Source organism: Coffea arabica, chromosome 3c, assembly GCF_036785885.1.
Source record: "Coffea arabica cultivar ET-39 chromosome 3c, Coffea Arabica ET-39 HiFi, whole genome shotgun sequence".
NCBI lineage: Eukaryota > Viridiplantae > Streptophyta > Magnoliopsida > Gentianales > Rubiaceae > Coffea > Coffea arabica.
The window spans coordinates 4544993-4565291 of NC_092314.1; the positions used below are offsets into that span (position 1 = coordinate 4544993).

Here is a 20299-nt window from a genome sequence, read left to right on the forward strand (position 1 = left end):
CTCCACATAACTCCTCACCGCTGCAAGTACAGCAACAGTTTCATCATCCCATTCTTTTGAAGCCAGTGGGGAAAGATGGCGCTTGGCCGTTTCTCCATTCAAGGTATCAACCATTGCCTCAGCTTGCACATATAGCTGTTCCAGAGCTTCAGGTTTGAATTCAGGATCAAAAAACAGAGGCCTAGACGTTGAGGGGGTGGCAAGGACCACAACCCCGAGGAACATCACAAGTAAGGAGACAATAGACATGATGGGTTATTCCCTTCTTGAACTCTTGAATCCTTTTTCTTGGTTCACGGAGAGAATTCTTGAATTCAAGATTTTGTTGGTGATGATGAAATGAGATTGGAATGGGGATGATTTTATAGTTGTGTTCTTGTATGCACATTTTCAAGCTAGCTAAGGTTCTTCGAATTGTTTAACGGTGGAGCTTGATTTTCTTTCCGCGTACAGAACAAAATTGCTTAAAACCAAGAAATTCTCTGGCGCTGATGCTGCTTCTAGAGATGATCTTACACTTGCAGGCCCGTTAATGATGGTGCTTCGTCTGTGCTGTTTGTTTTGGTGGTCTAATTGTGGAGACGTTTGCGGAAATGCCTCTGCCAATAGAGTCGGTTCATTCTATTTTTGTAGCAAATCATGCGGTCCATGGATCACATAATAATGTAACAAGTTGTTGATTAGGTAATTTTTCATAACTAAGATCTTCTAGGATTATGTAAAGAATCTAAATACATCTACTCCAAATTGTATTAAGTTTACTTTTTTTTTTTTCCCTCGTGTTTGTTCACAATAAATTATCCAATGTAAACGTACTTGTTATTTTTTGTAAATTAACCACTAACATTTGTAAACACAACTGAAGGTGGAAGTAAGTTGCACCCCATTATCATTAAAAAAAAAAAAAGTCACTGCTGGAATCTTTTTTGGGCACAATGGGCTAGTTCTTATTTGATTGCTTCACTTAATTTTAGATTCTAATTTTTATTGGTTGTGTTTGTCTAATGGGTGTCCAGGTTAAGATGGAGTTCATATACTGAATAGGGTAATAATTATTAGTGCGTGCTTTCACGTGGTAAGTTAAGTGTAATTTAGAGTATATTAAGAGTGCCCCAATTTTAAAAAATATATATATATTTTTTCAATAATCAATTTTTTTTTTTTATGGATTTTTCTAATAGACATCCACTTAGATATATTAATCACGCTCAACCTATCATATGAATGCACATATTATTCTCGCTTGCATTTATACGCTTCTACTTACTTTTCAACAAATACTTGATACTATACTTAAATTATGTCTAATTACATGCATTAACGCTATTTCAAAATTAACTTCATCTTTTAAAAAATTTAACATTTCTCCAAATTAACTTCATTTTTCCAAAAAAAAAAAAATAAATTAACACCTAATGTCTGTCCCAAGAATGCTACTAGGCATCCAAACCCTTTTTGATATTCTCATTTTCTTTTGCATCTATATTGAGCTTTTAGCTACTTTTTTTGTGTTCCTCTATAATTACTTTCCCCATTCAAGTCTCATAAAATGTAAAACAAACAAGAACCAGGCACGCATGTGTATCACTCCCTTTGATGAATAGCTTATTTTTAAAATTATTATCATTCCATTTGATGAATAGTTGTCTTTCAAATAAAAGCTGAACAAATTAGAGAAACAATAACAATTAACCAAATACTAAAACGAGTACTGCAGAATGAAAATGAAACCAATATGTTATGGACAAGATTATCTTTTCATAATCACATTTTCCAATTATCTTTTTACTTCACATATATCAAATCGCTACAATACATTTTTTATAAAAAAAAAAAAAAAAAAAACTCCTAAAAACGGCAATCCAAGCTGTCTAATGTAAACCCCATCTACAATCTGTACAAAGAAACCAATATGTTATGGACAAGATTATCTTTACCTGCAGAAGAACTATGCTTACTCCTGAAGTTAAAGTCAACACGAAAGCAAAATGCAAGCGCTAAACAAAATAATCCAAATCATTCTAATACAAATCCTCAAACTCCTGTCCCTTTATTAAGTTCAGATCTGACTGTAGTATGCATATAACCTGTACATCTGATCTCCCAGTTGCATTGATATTAAGCTTCTAAACCGCTGTTGACTTGTTCCTTGTTCTAGAAGAGATAGGCTCATCACCTCCTCCAACTGCAGCAGGCTCAAAGCCGCCGCTCTTTGAGAATTGTGTAGCAGCTGCACGGGCACCAGTAACTGCTGCAGTAAGACTCTCTGATTTCTCCACTTTAGGCATGCCAGAGCCCTTAAATGTGGAAACAAGTGATCCTGGCTTCAAAGAGAATGGATCTCGCGGATCTGGAAGGGGAAATTTAACTGGCCTTGGCACCCTAACTGGAGAAAGACCTCTAGCAGCAGCTTCATGTATCTTCAGAAAATGTACAAGCGTAAACAAATGCAAATGCAATAATGCATAAAAGAAACTAGTTACATCCGTACGCATTGAAGAAACAAACAGGTGGGTAACTGAATATGTACTCTGTAAGAAATATGGGAATAAACCAAAACATCCAATAGATATGCCATTTACCTTATGCTCCAAATTATAAACTCCTTGGAAGCCTCGCATCTCAAAAGGAACTATGAGTTTCTGCACTATGCCAAGATGAGATTATACATTTGATAGAGAACAAGCATGCCAAAACCCTGTAATCTTACCAAGAATGAAAAATAAAACATTCAAATAAAAAAAAAAAAAAAGAGCTGTATGAACCACACAAACCTGAGGTTGCTCACAAAGCCAACAAAAATCAGTTTGCCCTTCTAGCTGCACCTGTAAAACAAGGATGTATTACCAGGAAAGACACCAGCACAGACTACCAATGGTGAACACCTAGAGGAGCTGCAATGTCGACAATAAACGTGAAGAAAGAGAGACAAGATATCAAAGTGGCTTACCCCTCCAGGAACCTCCTCCCAGTTTACTAGTTCTTCACGAGTAACGCATCCAACCACCTCAACACAACCTGTGCAATAGTTCACTCTCCAGGTTAGCTGTACTATTATAGTTCCTCATTTTCTTCAACAGGACAAAGAGGTTTCTTCATTTCAGAAGAGCTATAGAAAAGAGTTATGACAAAAACGAAACTCAATGCCCCACAGTCAAGGAAACCTAAAGAAGACAGTTTCCACCACATAGCAAAAGTCATAGACAACGTCCATAAAGGGTAGAGAAGATCATAGAAAAGCAACTTGGATCTAGTTTGACAAGGGCCTTTTGCAGCCCCTCAGCTCCTCTGTTTCCCCTTTCTCAATGAATAAAACCTATCTATGAGAAGATAAGAAAACACAAAATCACGACATGACCAAACTACAACAGCCTCAGCATTAACCTTATGTCACCCCTTCTTCCACCCAAGACTAATTCTCTTTTTTTCACAATGTGTAGTGGACCATGCATCACAAAAAAGATAACCTAAATACACAGGCATCCACAACTGTACTAGAGATGAGTCATGCTTGAACTACGTAGGTCATGATAAGGGTAAAGGCAAGTTATCAAATCTTGACCAGTACTTCTGTGATCCAACTTGAATTCCCCAGTCAATATAAAATGTGCAAATACATATATTCAACTGCCTTTAGGCCTTGACCATTAATCTGCAAAATTAGGGCCATTCTCCTGATACTAAACAAGTTATCGTATACAAAGTCATTGAACACAATGGAATGGCAACAAAAATTGCTGACAGACAACAGGACCTCATCTTAGATATGACTAGGGTTTGCCCTCAAACTGCTAATTAGTAACATAATGCTATTCTTGATACTACGTTTCGAACCAAATCATATCCTAGTCACGGAACATCTCAAAGTGATTGATCTAAAGGCCTCATCCTGTGTTGGCTGAAGTTCATGTGGGACAGAGTACGAGTGCTGATAAGGAACTGAAGTCCAACCAAACTAGCAGAAAGAGGAAAATTTTCTGAAAGGAGATCCTTCACTATTGAGCAAGAGAGCAATACCCATATTTAAGATCCCACTTTAGATCTTATAGTTACCCTTTCCTGCAAATATTTTGAAAAACACACATAGTGCGCATGGTGGATTCAGATCGAGTGGCTCCCTCAAGTTTCCAAAGTTATCTTTTACTCTATTGACTACAGAAGCCAATATTCCAACATATCCACTAAAGCATAATAAGGCACACCTGTGCATTACTCCTTTCAATTCTAGAACACAAATTGGCACATCCAATAGCATTAATGGCATAACATGGTATACTGCCATGCAGGCATATAGAAATTTGATCAGGCAATACAAAGTTATAAACTGGTGTACAAAGTCAGGGGAGCTGTGGAACAAATTACACCAAAAAAAAAAAGAAGCATTTTCCCAACCAACACTTGGGCATTTGAAACTTAAAAATGCAGATTTTCATTATACTAGTTTAAACATATGTAAAAATAATAATAGTAATAGTAATAAATAATAATAATAAATATATAGATAAATAAACAAAAACAAAGAGCAGAAGATTAACATTACTCCAGGAAGTAATTGACAACCTATCAATCTTGAGGTTGGATAATGCTCTGGAAATTTAATATCTGTAATTCCATCCACTGCATATATTTCCCTGTAAAAATCCTCCATTGCTTGGATCGTAGCTGGTTCTGGGATCTTGCTAGCAGCATGAATCCAAAGTCGTCCTGAATAAGAAAAGGGTAAACATATCACAACTATCACTATAGAATCCAATCTCAAATCATGCAAGTTGGAAAACAGGCAATAATTGCCTTTTTGGAACTTTTTAAAGCAACAAGAGTCCAAACTGGCTCTTCCCAATCATGACAGCAAACATGTAGTGAGGATTACATCACAATTGAAAACCACAAAAGTCCAAATTTTTTCTTCTTCAAGACCAAGTCAACAAGATAAGGCAGGCAAATTCCAGGCCAACAACATTGACCAAGGAAACAGCATGTTTTCAGGTTTGAACATTGATATGCTTCAAAATCTGAGGAAATTTTCCAGTATTCCTAGAAGAACCAGTTGATAACAGAAAATTAGCATGGTAGAGAATATCAGGATACTTCTAAGCTTTCTCGGGTATCATCAGGAACAATGACGCAAGGAGAATACAAATACATTAGAGAAGGCTCAACTGTTTACTTCTTTTTGGAAGGTGTCTTCTCTATTTTTGGATTTGTTGTTTGACTTTCAGTAAACGTTCTACATTTGGGAAGCTAGAATCGAGCAAACACTCATCTCCTAAACTGACAGTTGCTTCATTTTAAAGGAACAGTTGATCCAAGCGAGAACTTAAGTCAACCTTTATGTTGGTTTTAGAAATCTATATTAGGGTCAAATAAAAGGACTTTGTACAGAAAAAAAAAAAAGGAGAAGCACAAGTGAATTGGAGAAGGATGCCCAAGCTTCTACAGCAGCTGTAAATAGAAGGCAGTAAGCTAATGGGCATTGTCACAAGATAGTCTGGCTGTCACAGAATTAGTATAGTCTCTACTCATATTTGGCAAATCTCAGTAGACGATAGGTGTTATAACAATAAGTACCAGGTTAAACTCTGCAATAGTCACATGTAGAATGCTACTCTGAGAACAACTATAATGAATCTTGTTTTGTATTTAATTTTACCCCACTCCCTTTCCCAATCCAAGAATTTCCTGAAGGTTGTCTGCCACCTAAAAAGACTTGGAAAAGAGAGAAACTCAGAACCTATATCTCCCCAGAAAAGAAAATACAGTTCCATTCAAAGTTAAAATCAAATAGGAAGCATACTTTAATAGCTGCCGTTAAATGCAAGATTGGTAATCCAACAGATTCTTTTGCAACTCCTTCACCAATAATGTCTATATCAGCTTTTTGTCCAATTAGAGGTAAAAAGAACTGCCTTCTAAAGAATAAACGACCATGCACTCATTCAGTCGTAAAATAAACACTCAGCTCTTGGTGCCAACACTGATGTCTAAAATAGCTTTAACTAACATCATGTGCTGGTTCCCAATTAGCAATCCCCACTTCAGCACATGTATCAATCAGAACTGCAACGTGTGGCAGAAGTACAGCAGGATATACAAATTTTTAACCACAGCTAAAACAGTAAAAAAGTCCAAAGGTAGAAATTCGGATCACAATGAATCCAAAACCTATTTCCAATAAGTATTCCATCCAAAATTTGGCTAACATTTCCATTACTGGGCCATAAAGCATACATCTGTTTCCTTCCCCTATTCCTCTTTTTACAATAAAAACCTAAACTTGGAATAAAATTTCTAACAATGCAAGCTAAAAAATCACCTCCAACATCATTTAAGCTCCTATAAAGGGTCTACTATGAAGATGGAACAGAATAAAAACCAGAATCACAATCAAAAAGGGAGAATGGTCCCAAATTCATTGCCCCCAAAAAAAAAAAACACTTACATGGCAAGTGATAAAACAGACAAAATAGAGATTATCGAAGTAAAATAAAAAGTGAAACATGGGCTTCGCAGCTCAGAATCACAATCAAAAAGAGAGAATGGTCCCAAATTCATTGCCCCAAAACAAAAAAACACTTACATGGCAAGTGATAAAACAGACAAAATAGAGATTATCAAAGTAAAATAAAAAGTGAAACACGGGTTTCGCAGCTCAGAGAAAAAAGAAGCTACCCCGAATAGGGGCAGGCCAAGATCTTCCTTCAACACGTTTGTTCACTAGGGTTTGATGGGTACTAGAGGCAGAAATGATATCAAACCCTTGTGAACAAAAGGGTTGGTTCACAAGGGTTTGATGGGTACAAGGGTTTGATATCATTTCTGCCTCTGATTCTTTCCCCTATTCCTCTTTTTACAATAAAAACCTAAACTTGGAATAAAATTTCTAACAATGCAAGCTAAAAAATCACCTCCAACATCATTTAAGCTCCTATAAAGGGTCTAATATGAAGATGGAACAAAATAAAAACCAGAATCACAATCAAAAAGAGAGAATGGTCCCAAATTCATTCCCCCCCCCCCCCCCCAAAAGCACTTACATGGCAAGTGATAAAACAGACAAAATAGAGATTATCAAAGTAAAATAAAAAGTGAAACATGGGCTTTGCAGCTCAAAGAAAAAAGAAGCTACCTCGAATAGGGGCAGGCCAAGATCTTCCTTCAACACGTTTGATGCCATAAATAAGCAAAGAAGCCCATGGCTGATGCATTGTCAGACATGGGTTTCTATAGTTGATATCATTTCTGCCTCTAGTACCCATCAAACCCTTGTGAACACTGATTGATCCTAACGTCAGTCTGAGGAAATTAATATAGATTTCGTTTTCTTGGTTGGCGCTAAAGCATAGATTTTTTCAGTCCGCAAAAAGGATTTGGATTAGTGGGTATTGGGTAAAAAAAAATTCTTTACCTACATGAACTATCCGGATGATGTCCGGAGTACAAGGATTTGGGAAATTTATTTAGAAATTTTGAGACACGGGTGTGTGTCAAAGTTTTCCCAAGAAACTCATCTCCTCGAGCAATAGGTAATTGTGAGAGCTCTAAATAAATAGTCTAATTAGGGTTGCTATCCAATCAAGTTAAACTCAGCCAAAAATATTTGAATTCGAGCTTGAGTTCATCAAATTTGTTAAAACTCGAGCAAAAAAAATTTGAGTTCAAACTCGAATTCGAATTTATTAAATTTTTCAAAAATTAAGTTTGAATTCTAACCTAAGCTTATTTTACTTTACTTGAACTCAACCAAATCAAGTTCAATTGAATTTTTGAGTTTGATTTTTTAGTAAATTTCATAATCTTATAATAGATAATTTTTAATTATGTTATAAATACACTATTCAATAAGACTCAATGAGCACTTGAATTTTAATTTTTTCTACTTGAACTTGATTCGATTACTTTATCAAGTAACTCAAACTCGATTCAAACTTGATCAATGTTAAATTTGAATCCAGCCTTTGATTGAGTTACTTGTGAACAATGTTTTGAAATCCGAACTGTTAATTGACTCGAAGAGATGTTCAAGTCACAATTCAACTAGTCGGACCGGTTCAACTCTAATTCAATGAAGTTTTTTTAAAAATAAATTATATAAGTATATGTGCATAAAATAAGACATCCAATGGACTAATTTAAGACTTTATCTAACAAAAAGTTTAATATTTTCAAAGAAGTTGGACTTTATAAATAAATTTTTAAATAATAAGTTCAAACAAATAAATTCCATAATGAGAGAGGGTTGAATTATGTGGTACGGGAGAGGGAGTGTAAGTAAGAGCTTCTAGGTTTGAGATCTCCCACGTACAAAAGAAAAACAAGAATTATTAAAAAAAGATTTACTCTTTATTAAAAAAAATAAATTCTATCTCAAATGTTTCTACCAAAAAATAATCTTAAATCCTACCCAAAAATACCACAATATTTTGAAATTAAACAAAATTCATGTCTTTAGGAAATAGATATTGTGAGTTTAAACTTTAAACCATTTCTTCGGAAATTAAAGATTGCAATTTTTTTTAAAAAAAAAAAAAGAAATTTGAAGCCTTAAGGAAGTCAGGAAACTAGAAGGTAGGCATGAAAAATTGATAAGAGGTAAAAGATGAGAAGAAAGTGAATTGATGTGGTACTTAGTGATTAGTCTTTAGGATTAAAAAGAATATATTCTCTTTTTTTTCAGTTTAATATACAAAAACAAAAAAATTGCTGGTTCAGTAGTTCATTCGGGTTTAAACAATTTACACGGTTTATATGATTCTCATCGGTTCTTAAGTCTAAGCAAATCCAAAGTATGAATTAGCCTAGAACCATGCCTAGTTCATGGTCGGACCAATAACCGGTCGGTCCCAACCTAGGTTTCAAAACAATACTTGCGAGCCCAAATCAAATAACTTGATTAATTTATAACTTCAATTAGGATGGGGGAGGAGAAATCCATCTCTGTATAAGATAAAGTTAACTACTAGTCTATTACACATGTCCTGAGATTTTAGGGCAAATAAAAAAAAAATTGAACAAAGAAACATGATGCCTTACAAAGAAAAGAATGAACTAAAAATATACTGCATTTACTAAATTCGTTTTTCATTCTTTAAGAATAATTTTTAAATATATCACTCTCTAGAAACTTTGTTTAATAAGTTTCATTATTTGAAATTTTTTTTCCAAGAAGAGACTCCAACCTTACACTTTTAATACTTTCTTTGGAATTCCTTTCCATTTCCTTAGGATTTTCCTTTGTTAACCAAACAGGAAAAAGCATTAGGGTTTCCAAAGGAATTCACTCAGCATTTTTCACTTTCCTTTCGTCGGGCAACGGGAAGAGGGAATACTTCCACCTGGTCCAGGGGCTTAAACCCAACGTAGATAGTCACGTCAGATTCCATATTCCAACATGGACTATGACAAAAGAGATTCTTGGACCGTAGGGAGTGGACTTCTCGCTTAAAATCTAACAGCCCATAAGAATCTTTTCTTCTGTCCATTTGGACACACATACGTAGATTCGGAGTTGTCGACTAAAATTAAGGTTCCAAAAATTAGAAGGTATGAATTCTAATTTCTCGATTCCCTCTTCGATTCTTAAGTTCCACACCCCCTTTTATTTAAAAAAAAATACAAAAAAAGGTAAATTCAGAGTAAGAATTTAATAAAATTTCATTTTGTGCCAATATAAATACGATAACTCATATGAACATTTTAATTTTGCTTTTTTTAAGTATGGAAGTTTGGATTTTGTGCATATTGCACATTTTTCGTACTATTATTTATTGTGAGTAAATGCTTTATCATTAAGTCCTCGCGGCTAGTTCGATTGGTTCCATAATCTGATAGTTACTAGTAAATTCCGTAATCGACTCTCGTGTGCTATCTAACTGTGTATCCTTGAAACAAGACATCACACAATTTTAGGAGATCAGTCTGGTCGAAAGATTGGAATACTCCTAAATAAATAAATAAAAAAAAGCTTTATCACTACCTCATATCCATACTTGGCGTGTTCACCTCAGCCCAAGATGCGCGAAGAATTAACGCTTTATTATGACAACAAATTCTAGGAATTTGATCATGCGAGCAAATTCTCAATTCGGTCTAATTCATGCCTAATTGGAATCCTTTTAAACTCAGGTTAAAGAAAATATATCCACACCAGTGCCTACCATAATTGCCAACATCAATCTCAACAATACAAAAAGGAAAGAGAAAAAGAAAAAGAAAAATCCCATTGTTATTCGAAGAAGAAAATACCAGTAGCAGTCAAGTAACTAAAGAAAGGATACATTACTAATAAATTGCCTATGGTATTGCATATTGCTATATAATCCTTTTGACGTTTTAAAATATTTATGTTAGCCCCTTTAGTTTTATGTAAAGTACCTGAACGCACTTCAAAATGTGTGATGAGATTGTAATATCACTTGATACACCTAAATTCGATACTAAGTGGAGATTCTTATTTTTTCTTAAAAATCCCTTTTAAACTATTATTTTGGACCTAAACCGTCGCATATTTTAAGTCTAATTTTAGACCCTTTTTCTTTAATTTATTCTATCTCTAAAATAAAAAAAAACACATTTTTTCGATGGGATAAAATCCAAACCCAACAGTATCCACTTAACCCTCCTAGTTTTGTATGACTATCCACTTAAAAAAAAAAAGTCCTCAATAGTTTTGCATATATCAAGGATGTGCGAAGGATTAGCTTTCCAACCCTCTGCATGTATAATTAGGTGACTAGGCTAGTTACTGAGTACTTACTTGAAGAGAGTTGAATTGTAGGGTATTTGTTACCAACTCCTTTTATAAATTAATTATTTGAGAAAACAAAGAATGGTGCATACCAATTTCATCTTGCGATCCACATGGGATATGATAATTAACACAATAACTAATGAAAAAAGTCCATTTACCCACAAAGAATCTTCTCAAAGCATAAAAATTAAATCACACTGAGGTTTATTATTCAATCTCCAGCACAATTCAATAAAATTAAAAATTTTGAATATAAAGCACTTCCTTTACAAAAATTTGTCCTCTACTACAAGACAATGAAGACTGCAATAAAAAGTTAAAAATGCTCTTCAATCATCAGCATTCTTAATGGAATGCTTTAAGTAATCAAACGTTTTAATATTCATCTTATGTCTCACCTATTTTCCTAAGAATCAACACAAACTGTAATGCAAACAAACCCCTCGCCTACAAACAATCATCCAAAACAATACATTTTCATCAGAATTCATTGCCCAATCTCTAATACGACTCAAATAAAAAATTTTAAAATTCAAATGCTCATTTCACAAAATGCATTCACTAATAAAAGATAATGAACAATATAGTAAAAAGCTCAATATTCTTGATTGAATATTTCTTAGCCAAGTATGAAATTTTAACATTAGTTATAATTAATTCAATAGGATAGAATTTTACATATAGAGAAAAAAGTGATAGACTATTGGACATTTTCATATATTCTAGATTAATTAAATTCTATATTGAATAAATCTTGTAAAAGTTATAACCTTCCGCAATTTGCTCACTGAATTGCTTAATTGTCTCTAAAAGATGGCAGGGGACATACATGTCACATGTGGTGGCTTGGGTACCAAGGTGTTTTCAAAAATTCTAACCTGTTTGAAATAATTACCGTAACACTTTTTATGACGTGATGTATGCGAGATAAAAAAGCGAATTGAAAAATGTGTTTATGATGCAAGCAAAATTTTTTTTTTTTGAAAAAATTGGCCATCCAAACATAGAGACATTTATTGTAACAAACGACTTTACAAAGACAGGCTTGTGTCAACTTTTCACATTCTAGAAAGACACATCGGGAAAAAAATAAGAAGTTTCAAACGTTAGAGTCATCGGGTCATACATAATATGCCAAACTACATGGAGTCTGCAGTAATTTATCCCTTAGAGCAAAAACCTTACCAGTTCTGACAGGGGTTTACACTCCAGTTTCTACTTTCTACACAATAGATCTGACAGGGTCGTGGTTTACCAGTTCTAAACGTCCCTCCCAAACAAATTTATGGTCAATACGGACCAAAAAGCCTAATTTCAAGTTGTAATGGATTGTTATTATTCTCTGTAGTGCACCACCTCCTTTCACATGTTAGCAAAGACTGCATGCCAAAGTTAAAAGTTTATTTATAATGGTGTACAATTCCTACACTGAGGTGTACATCGTCGGGAACAATAACTAGCGTACTCGTGGCTCACCCCACCACAAGCCCAATTCCCTGGTCCTATTTGTCACTGACGTGGGTCGTTCTCTCAGCTCCCCACCGGTCCCCGTCTCACTCTATTTGCTTTTCATCTTCACACAGTCACGCACCAGATAAACACGAATGTTCGTTCATTCACCAAAAAGAAAAGATAAAAAAAAAGAAATGGCCAATGCTCTAAGCTAAAGAAAGTCGCTATAAAGTCTTCTTCTTTCACTTATAAACCCTCTCCTTTTGCTCCGCCCCTGGAGAAAATGCTAACCAGACAAGAATTCCATCAAATTCCGCCAACCCACTTCACTTTATCCCATTTCCTCCCATGCCTTTTCTTTATCTTCTGATTCGTGATCGAGACAATTCGAATCTTGATAAATACTAGTTAACTTTAGTTCATTTTTTGGTAGATTGTGAGTTCTTTGGCGCATGAAGATTTGAGTAAGGAAAGATGGATGCTTTGGCTGTTGATGATATAATTAACCGTTTGCTTGAGGTTAGAGGAAGGCCAGGGAAACAAGTGCAGCTTTCGGAATCAGAAATTAGACATCTTTGTTTAAGGTCGAAGGAAATCTTTATGGCACAGCCTAATCTCCTTGAGCTTGCAGCTCCAATCAAGATCTGTGGTAATGTTTCTTTTCTCTAATATCGGAGGGGTTACTTTGAGAAGGTTTTGTTTATTTCCCATTTTGGTAGTCTCGGTTGCCTTATTGTGTTCTTGAAGTGGGTCTTGGTTTGGTTTATGATTGAGTTGATTAATGGTTAAATTAAGTGTATTCTGAGCAGGGTTCGAATAGTGAAGTTTTAGTCTGCTTGTTTTAGAAAAGTTTTGAGTTGGGTATCGTTAATATGAGTGATTTTGCTTGGGGTGGTTGGTTCTCACCTCTCTCCCCGACTAACTGTATTCCATGTGAACTTTTTTTTTTTTTATATGTAATTATTGGTTGTAGACTTCATGTATAGCTACCTCAGATTGTAAATTGAATGCGAAGTCCCCGATTGGACATAGGTGATTGCAGTTACTGATTTAGATTATAGTCCAGAAGATGATGAAGATAGTGGTTGAAATGATAATGTGCTTATGGTGTGTCAAAGGGATGTTCTCTTGTTTAAGTGAAATAGACGATTATGGTCAATGTTCATCAATTTCGCAAATGGAGCATTATCTAAAGTGCTGTTTATGTTGATTTGGAATCTAGCTGATGATTGCCAGTGCGCATAATATGTGTTCCTATTGTTTTTGGGTTGCAGAGTGAATCTTGTCATTGATTGGCTGTGATTAATTGAATTTCTGTTCTGCTGGCTTGGTGTTAGCTTTAATCTTCATTTGGGAACCCTTGCTGGCTTGGTGTTAGGTTTAGTCTTCATTTGTAATTTATTATGGAATTTAAGCACTGAATGCAGCAAGTCAGGTGATATTCTGCTGAACCAACTGATATCACAATTTGTTGGAAAATATTTGAGGATCCAACAAAATTAGTTATTTATTATTGTTGGAATATTAGGGGCATGTGTTTGTCTTTTTCCTGTATGGCTTTTGTTGCCAGCATTTAGTTTTTCATTAGTTTGGATATGGAAGCAGAAATGTTTTAGTCTTTCTCTTGTAATTACATATCAAAATGAAATGCATTTAAGGCAATTTCACTATCGTGATTATTGGATACATCATGTCTAAACCTGAAAAAGTGACAGTTGGATGTTATATTTTTTGGCTTCATATGGTTAACTTTTGGTAGTTTTTTATTTAATTTGTTGACCGTTGGGAGGCTGTGCCCTGCATTGTTTACAAAAGCCCCATGTCTGATATGCAAGGTTTTGTATGGTTGCGGTTGAAGATGCTTATTTTTTTGTCTGGTAATTGTACCCGGTTACCCATTCAAAAACTTGTTCACCTATTTCTGCCACTGATGCATTCATTTAGTTTTTTTCTACTTAATTTGGTTCGTGTCAAATGTTTTATCATAGCATATGTCCACACATGATTTTCTCTAGCAATACACAACGATTAGCTTTTCACTTATGTGCTTCTTTAACTTGATCTGTTTAGTTACAATCATCCTACTGTGTTATGTATACTAACAGCTGTGTTTTATAAGCTTCACCATTATAGAACTCTAGCAAATGGGAGTATTTATTCTTTGAGAGGTAAGAAAATAAAAAAATTTTTCCCCCTTGGTCTCTGAGTGGGTAGGGTGAAAAGAAATAAACTCAACTTAGATGTAATTGACTATAGGGGTAGTATGGACCTCTTCGTGATAGAGACTAGTCCTTTGGTCTTGTTTAAGTTTGTTTCCACCTCTGCTTGTTGGGTTTCAACAAGATGCAGTTTGTGGGTTGTACTATTGTTGAACTTTATCACATTGCTGTTTGGAGCTGCTTTATTTATTCTGGTTAGGATAATTTGATGTTTTCAGACAATGTCAGTGTTTTTTCTCATTTGGTTGTTTATCTGTATTCATTGCCAGGGGATATTCATGGTCAGTATTCTGATCTACTTAGGCTTTTCCAGTATGGTGGATTGCCCCCGAAGTCCAATTACTTGTTCTTGGGGGATTATGTGGATCGAGGAAAACAAAGTCTTGAAACAATATGTCTTCTACTTGCATTCAAGATCAAGCATCCTGACAACTTCTTCCTTCTGAGGGGCAACCATGAATGTGCCTCTGTTAATCGTGTATATGGGTTCTACGATGAGTGCAAACGAAGATTCAACGTCAGACTGTGGAAAGTATTCACAGAATGTTTTAATTGCTTGCCTGTAGCAGCTTTGATAGATGACAAGATATTGTGCATGCATGGAGGACTTTCTCCGGACCTGCATGATGTGGATCAAATTTTAGAACTACAGCGTCCAACTGATGTTCCAGAGAGTGGCTTGCTTTGTGATCTCCTATGGTCAGATCCAAGTAAGGATGTTAAAGGATGGGGGATGAATGATAGGGGAGTGTCATATACCTTTGGCCATGATAAGGTGTTAGAATTTCTTGAGAAGAATGATCTGGATCTTATCTGCCGGGCTCACCAGGTTTGAGTTGAATCATCTCTATTTATGCATTGAATTAGTCAGCTTAGTGTTTTCTTTATGTCCTTTTATGTACTTGTGGCAGGTTGTGGAAGATGGATATGAGTTTTTCGCTGATAGACAACTTGTAACAATATTCTCTGCCCCTAACTACTGTGGAGAATTTGACAATGCTGGTGCAATGATGAGCGTCGATGAGACTTTGATGTGCTCTTTCCAAATACTAAAGCCTGCTGAGAAGAAGTCAAAATTTGGTTTTGGGAGCACCAGAAGAACTAAAACTGGAAACCTTCATGCAAAGACAAAGGTGGTAACCCTCTTGGTTCCTTCCTTTTGAATCCAATTTTCCCCCATACTTTTGTAGACTTGAAGTTCCACTTTGCAAGGATGGCCTCCAAATTAATTACTTTTTGTTAACTTGGTCATCAGGTTTAGTTATTTTCTTGAACTTGTGTAAAGAGTTTTTTTTTTGGGGGGGTATGTCTAAAGAGAAGTTTAAAACAGACGTACAAAACAGATTAACTATTGCATTATTATGAAATAGCGTATTTTGTTAGGGAATAGTGCCTCACTCCTTTGTCTCAGATCTCCTGTCATGCAGTACATTATCTTTTGTGGTGCTTTCGTTTGATTTTGCGTGATAGCTTTCAACTTTCAAGCAAATGCTTATTGAGTGAAATGACAGATGTTTAGTGGGACAAAATCTGGAGCCAATCGCAGTAATGAATATTCTACTATAGTGTAGTCATTGGGGTAGATGGAATATGCTCCCAAAAAAGAATAATTGTAGTAGTAACAATTCAAGAGAGTTGCAAATATAGAACCTAGAGAATAGTGCTGCATAGTCTGAATTTAAGTACATAAAGGTAGATATCATGATTAATGAATTGAAAGATAAATGCAGATTTTGATTTCCTATATAATATTCTGAGTCTGGTACATTTTTTTAGGATACATTTTAAGAAAGTTCTGACATTGTGGTGCAATGATCCAAAATGAACTTTAGTCTGCTATACTGTTTTTTATTTTCAACGTAAGACTGTAAGTTGTAATATGTAGAAGAACTTAGCGCATTTAGTGACATTTTATTTCTTTCACAAAGTCAGCATAAACATGTCATTGAACTTTTTCTGAGCCTTCAGAGAAGAACTTCTGAACATAAAACTTCTGGGATGATTGGACAATTGGTTAGAATTACAATTGGTGCTGCAGATTCCTTTATATACTGTATTAAATTTTTTTTTTCAATTTCATTGGCAGTCATTTCTTGGTAAAGTAGGATGAGTTTTGTTCAGCTGCAGAAGGAATTCCTTAAATACTTGCTGATTACATCTGTGCCATACAAAGCATGAAGATGAGATGAAAGTTCTGCAAACCATGTTGGTCGAAGGGACAGAGATTGAAACACCATATAGCAGGGACAGTAGATTGAAGATTTCTTTCCCTTGGCAGTTGCCTCTGGGGAAGCTGTAATAATTGTCTATGTTGCAGGCTGATTTTGTAAGAGTTGGATTTCTGAAAAAAACCAAATACTCTTATTGACTCTAAAAGCTGGGGTAGAAGGGATTTGGTAATCCTTTTTACTCATTATGAGGGAGGCATTAGGTGTGAGAATATATGGTGGAACTAGATAACTGTTGCATGTTGTATATGCTTTAATGACTGTAGTGAACCATTTTTATCTTCCAGCTAGATCCTTCAGTTTTTTCCTTGTAATTATGCTTAAAACCCCATCTAGTTTCCTGAACTCTCTTGTCCCCTAGAAATCAATTTTTTGAAAAATTTTCCCCTTTTTTTTAATGAAAATTCCGTCACCAATCTCAATTTAGAGTGCTTTTTCAAAACTGTCGAAAGAAATTTTCTTGTTCTGAGACAAGTACTCAATGGTTGCGCAGTCAAGCTGAAAAGGGTCTAAACTGGGCTGGTGGGGGCTCTTTTATGCTGTAAATGGTTTTGAATTCCTTTTTTAGTAGAATACTAATTAGAATGAATATTGGGAGTAATAAGGCTATAGGGTTACTTTCAATGTGGCTTGTGGCCTTAATTTAGTGTAGCTTTAGTTAAAATTAGCACTGACTTCTAGTTCTGTCTCTGATTTTTTTTTTTTCTCTTTTTTTTGGGGGGGGGGGGGGGTTGGGGGGTTTAAGGGAAGTGCCATCCCATTCAGAAAGAAAGGAGAAGGGAAAAGGGAAGAATTTAAGAAGCAAATTATGTGTGTCACAGTCAATTTTGAAAGACCAAAACGTGTGCTTGGGCAGAGGAAAAACAAGATTGTAATTGAAAGACAGATTAATTATATACCATGGAGGGAATATAGGCTGCCTATGTATTGGTTTGGATCCATGAGCATCATACACTAGCAGCTATCAACTATGATCAAGGATCAAATATTGATCAAGGAGATGGGAAGGGAGAGGAACTATACAGGAAATACTCAGGGTTCCAATCTTAAAATCTAAGAAAAAAATGGAACGGGAGAATAAGAAATTCTCTGCGACATAGCTAAAGAATATGGCAACAGAAGTTTGTAGCATTTAGGATGGAATTCTCTCTTTGTATTTGATAATAAGCAATCCCTTCAACTATGCATCATTTTCATGTGAAACAGTAGCCAAGACGTGTATTCAACTAATGGACCATTTATGCCACTCGCCCTACTGCAAGGATTAGAAGTAGGACACAAGTTCATTGTAGCAATCTGATCATTTTTTAGACCCTTTAGGAATTGGGATAGGCGTCCTAAATAATGAGTATTGAACGTTAAGCACGAGTTTTTGTACAAGCATAAAACAAATTGATCATCTGGATGGGAGAAGGTTGGATTGTGTGATAAGATAAAAACAGATTGTAAGTAAGAAATTCTGAAACAAAAAGAAAATCATCTTAGTGTTCTAATCTTTACTATTCAACTACATTGATGTGGCATGAAGATAAAAATGCAAAAGAAAGGAGGAAAATGGGAGGAAAGGGGGGGGGGGGGGGGGGGGGGGGAGGGACAATAACAAAGGCCAAATACTAAAAGTTGAGGTTGTAATTACTTTCTAATTTCTTGTTTTAAATCATACTTTCATTAGTCATTGTGATTATGACACATTCTGGTTCTTCGTTGTCCTGTTATTTCAGGAAATTACGTGTAAGGAAATTGCAATGGAAAGTTCGATCTAAACAAATCTGTCAATTTTTTGGGGACTAAGACCTTCAGCTTCACGTCAATCTCCATACAGCATGATTCAATAAATTGAGATTACTTCGAAAGTCTTGGTCAATTGTGAGGATGATTGGGGGACCAAGATAGCAAATTTGATTAGCTTATTGTTCTACTTTCTCGTTACATAAACGCGGTTTCCCACACGCTTTCCCCAGCTATAACAACTTGTTGGCTATTTTATTTTTTGGAAGTTAATAATTTGGTCTCTTTCAAGTCTTTACTTCTTGGCAGTTAGTAGGCATATGATGGGACCTTGTGGACGTTATTTCTTGATAGTTTTGATTGATGAGATTCTGTCCCAAATTGCTGCCACTGGTATAGTTTTCAGTGAATGAATGAAATTTTTGAGTTGTGGATAAGGTCTTGATCTAAATTGATTAAGGTTGAAATTCCAGAAAATTAGAAGATTTTTGTTCTTGGTGAAATCATACTTAATCTAGCGTAACATAAGACTTGTGATTTATATAATCCGTGAAGTTGAATAATTAGGCTTATTTAGTAATTTCAGATTTTCTGCTTTTTAACTAAAAAGATGCTGCCACAAACAAGTCTAAAGACGATTGAAAAGAAAAATCTAAACACAATATTCTTTTATATAATATATATGAGATGAAAAGGTATTTAGAAAAATAAAAAATGTTTATTATACAACAATTTTTCCCCAAGTGAAAAGATATCTTAAATTTATTATGTCTGTTAGTCCTACAATATTGAGAATTGACCAGGGTTGTTGAAAGAAAAACTCAAACCTATTATCTTCAAAGTGTATGTAATATATATATACACACACATATGATCAAGCTGGTTGCTGGTACCCGCAAGAAAATGTCATTGACATACGTGTACTCCACTAATACCTAGGGAAAAAAAAAAGATACAAAGAAAAAAGAAGGAAATGTTTGTCTTCTCTCACTAAACAACTCTATACCTTTTCTCAGTCTACTTAAAATAAGCAAAATCAGCTCATACACAAATTATTGATTTTTTTTTTTTTGGTTGTATCAAAGGATCTACAATTTTTTCTATTGCTCTTTTCTTCTTGAGTAAATCTTATATACACTGTCATTGTTGGATTCATGATATACGCGCAAAAGTTGAATTTTAAATTCAAATTTTGTATAGTTATCATTCATTCAACGATGACAGTGTATACAGTAGTGTTAGTGTATGAAAGATTAATCCTTTCTTCTTTAGCTCAACGTAGAATGTCACATATGGATAATATTGAAGATTAGTTAGGTTTTAGATTTTGCTTTTAACAACATCTTATTTGATAAGTCGTTGTCTCAAATTATTTGATTTCTAATTTGATGGGTTTTTATCTTTTGTAGTCATTATCTTTATAAAGCAACATCTGTATAGACTCTCGCCAATATCAACGACATTGGAACACCATGAATAACAACACCCTTTTCTAAAATTTATCAGTAAGCTGCAAAACACAGCCTCATAAGATCATGCAGCGTGAACACGCACGCATGCTTGCATCAATAAGCAATTTGGAGCACAGCAAGTCTTCGAGTTCCTGGGGCTGGGGAAGATATTATTGCAATTGGAAGTTGGAATCTTCTTGTTCTTTAGGGAATAAGCATCCATGAGCTACAATATCTTGGAAGAAAAATACTGGCATTTTCTCATATTAAATTTTGACGTACCCCTACGTTAACGCGCAATGATGACATAAAATTTGACTGACAAAATATACTACAAACTGAAAGTAACTCTCAAACTATTTATTGACCAGCTGATCCCTGCAAAGTTTTTCCTATGGTGAAACTACTGATGAAATTTCAATACATTTTCAATACAACTCCCATATTGTACCTCTTATTAGGGTCAAGCATAAC

At 35.0% G+C, this 20299-nt stretch overlaps 2 protein-coding genes across 3 annotated transcripts; one reads left to right on the forward strand and one right to left on the reverse strand.

Annotated features, from left to right (window-relative positions):
* Positions 1–1868: 1868 nt before the first annotated feature.
* On the reverse strand, positions 1869–7518 carry LOC113734280 (uncharacterized). Its single transcript, XM_027260763.2, has 6 exons — positions 7127–7518; positions 4561–4704; positions 2951–3018; positions 2775–2825; positions 2583–2642; positions 1869–2420 (listed from the first exon to the last, which is right to left on the reverse strand). Exons 1-6 carry the CDS (start codon positions 7254–7256, stop codon positions 2127–2129), a joined length of 747 nt encoding a protein of 248 aa, XP_027116564.2. The 5' UTR covers positions 7257–7518; the 3' UTR covers positions 1869–2126.
* A 4824-nt stretch (positions 7519–12342) lies between these two features.
* LOC113734279 (serine/threonine-protein phosphatase PP1) lies at positions 12343–16936 on the forward strand. 2 transcript variants are annotated; one of them, XM_027260761.2, is made up of 4 exons: positions 12343–12848; positions 14688–15247; positions 15330–15551; positions 16505–16936. In XM_027260761.2, the coding sequence occupies exons 1-4, from the start codon at positions 12674–12676 to the stop codon at positions 16526–16528; spliced, it is 981 nt and encodes a 326-aa protein (XP_027116562.1). In that variant the 5' UTR covers positions 12343–12673; the 3' UTR covers positions 16529–16936. The 2 variants fall into 2 exon arrangements, with proteins under 2 accessions (XP_027116562.1, XP_027116561.1); XM_027260760.2 differs by having other exon boundaries at positions 12465–12848; positions 16540–16936.
* The last annotated feature ends 3363 nt before the right edge of the window (positions 16937–20299 follow it).

Bases quoted from the DNA above. Each gene is read 5' to 3' on its own strand.
- LOC113734279 (XM_027260760.2), top strand. From the start codon at position 12,674: ATGGATGCTTTGGCTGTTGATGATATAATTAACCGTTTGCTTGAGGTT. The intron at 12,849-14,687 runs GTAATGTTTCTT...ATTCATTGCCAG, and splicing joins AGCTCCAATCAAGATCTGTG to GGGATATTCATGGTCAGTAT. The intron at 15,552-16,539 runs GTGGTAACCCTC...AGTTTTGTTCAG, and splicing joins ACCTTCATGCAAAGACAAAG to CTGCAGAAGGAATTCCTTAA.
- LOC113734280 (XM_027260763.2), bottom strand. From the start codon at position 7,256: ATGGGTACTAGAGGCAGAAATGATATCAACTATAGAAACCCATGTCTG. The intron at 2,643-2,774 runs GTTTGTGTGGTT...GGCATAGTGCAG, and splicing joins GGCTTTGTGAGCAACCTCAG to AAACTCATAGTTCCTTTTGA. The intron at 2,421-2,582 runs GTAAATGGCATA...CATTTTCTGAAG, and splicing joins TTTATAATTTGGAGCATAAG to ATACATGAAGCTGCTGCTAG.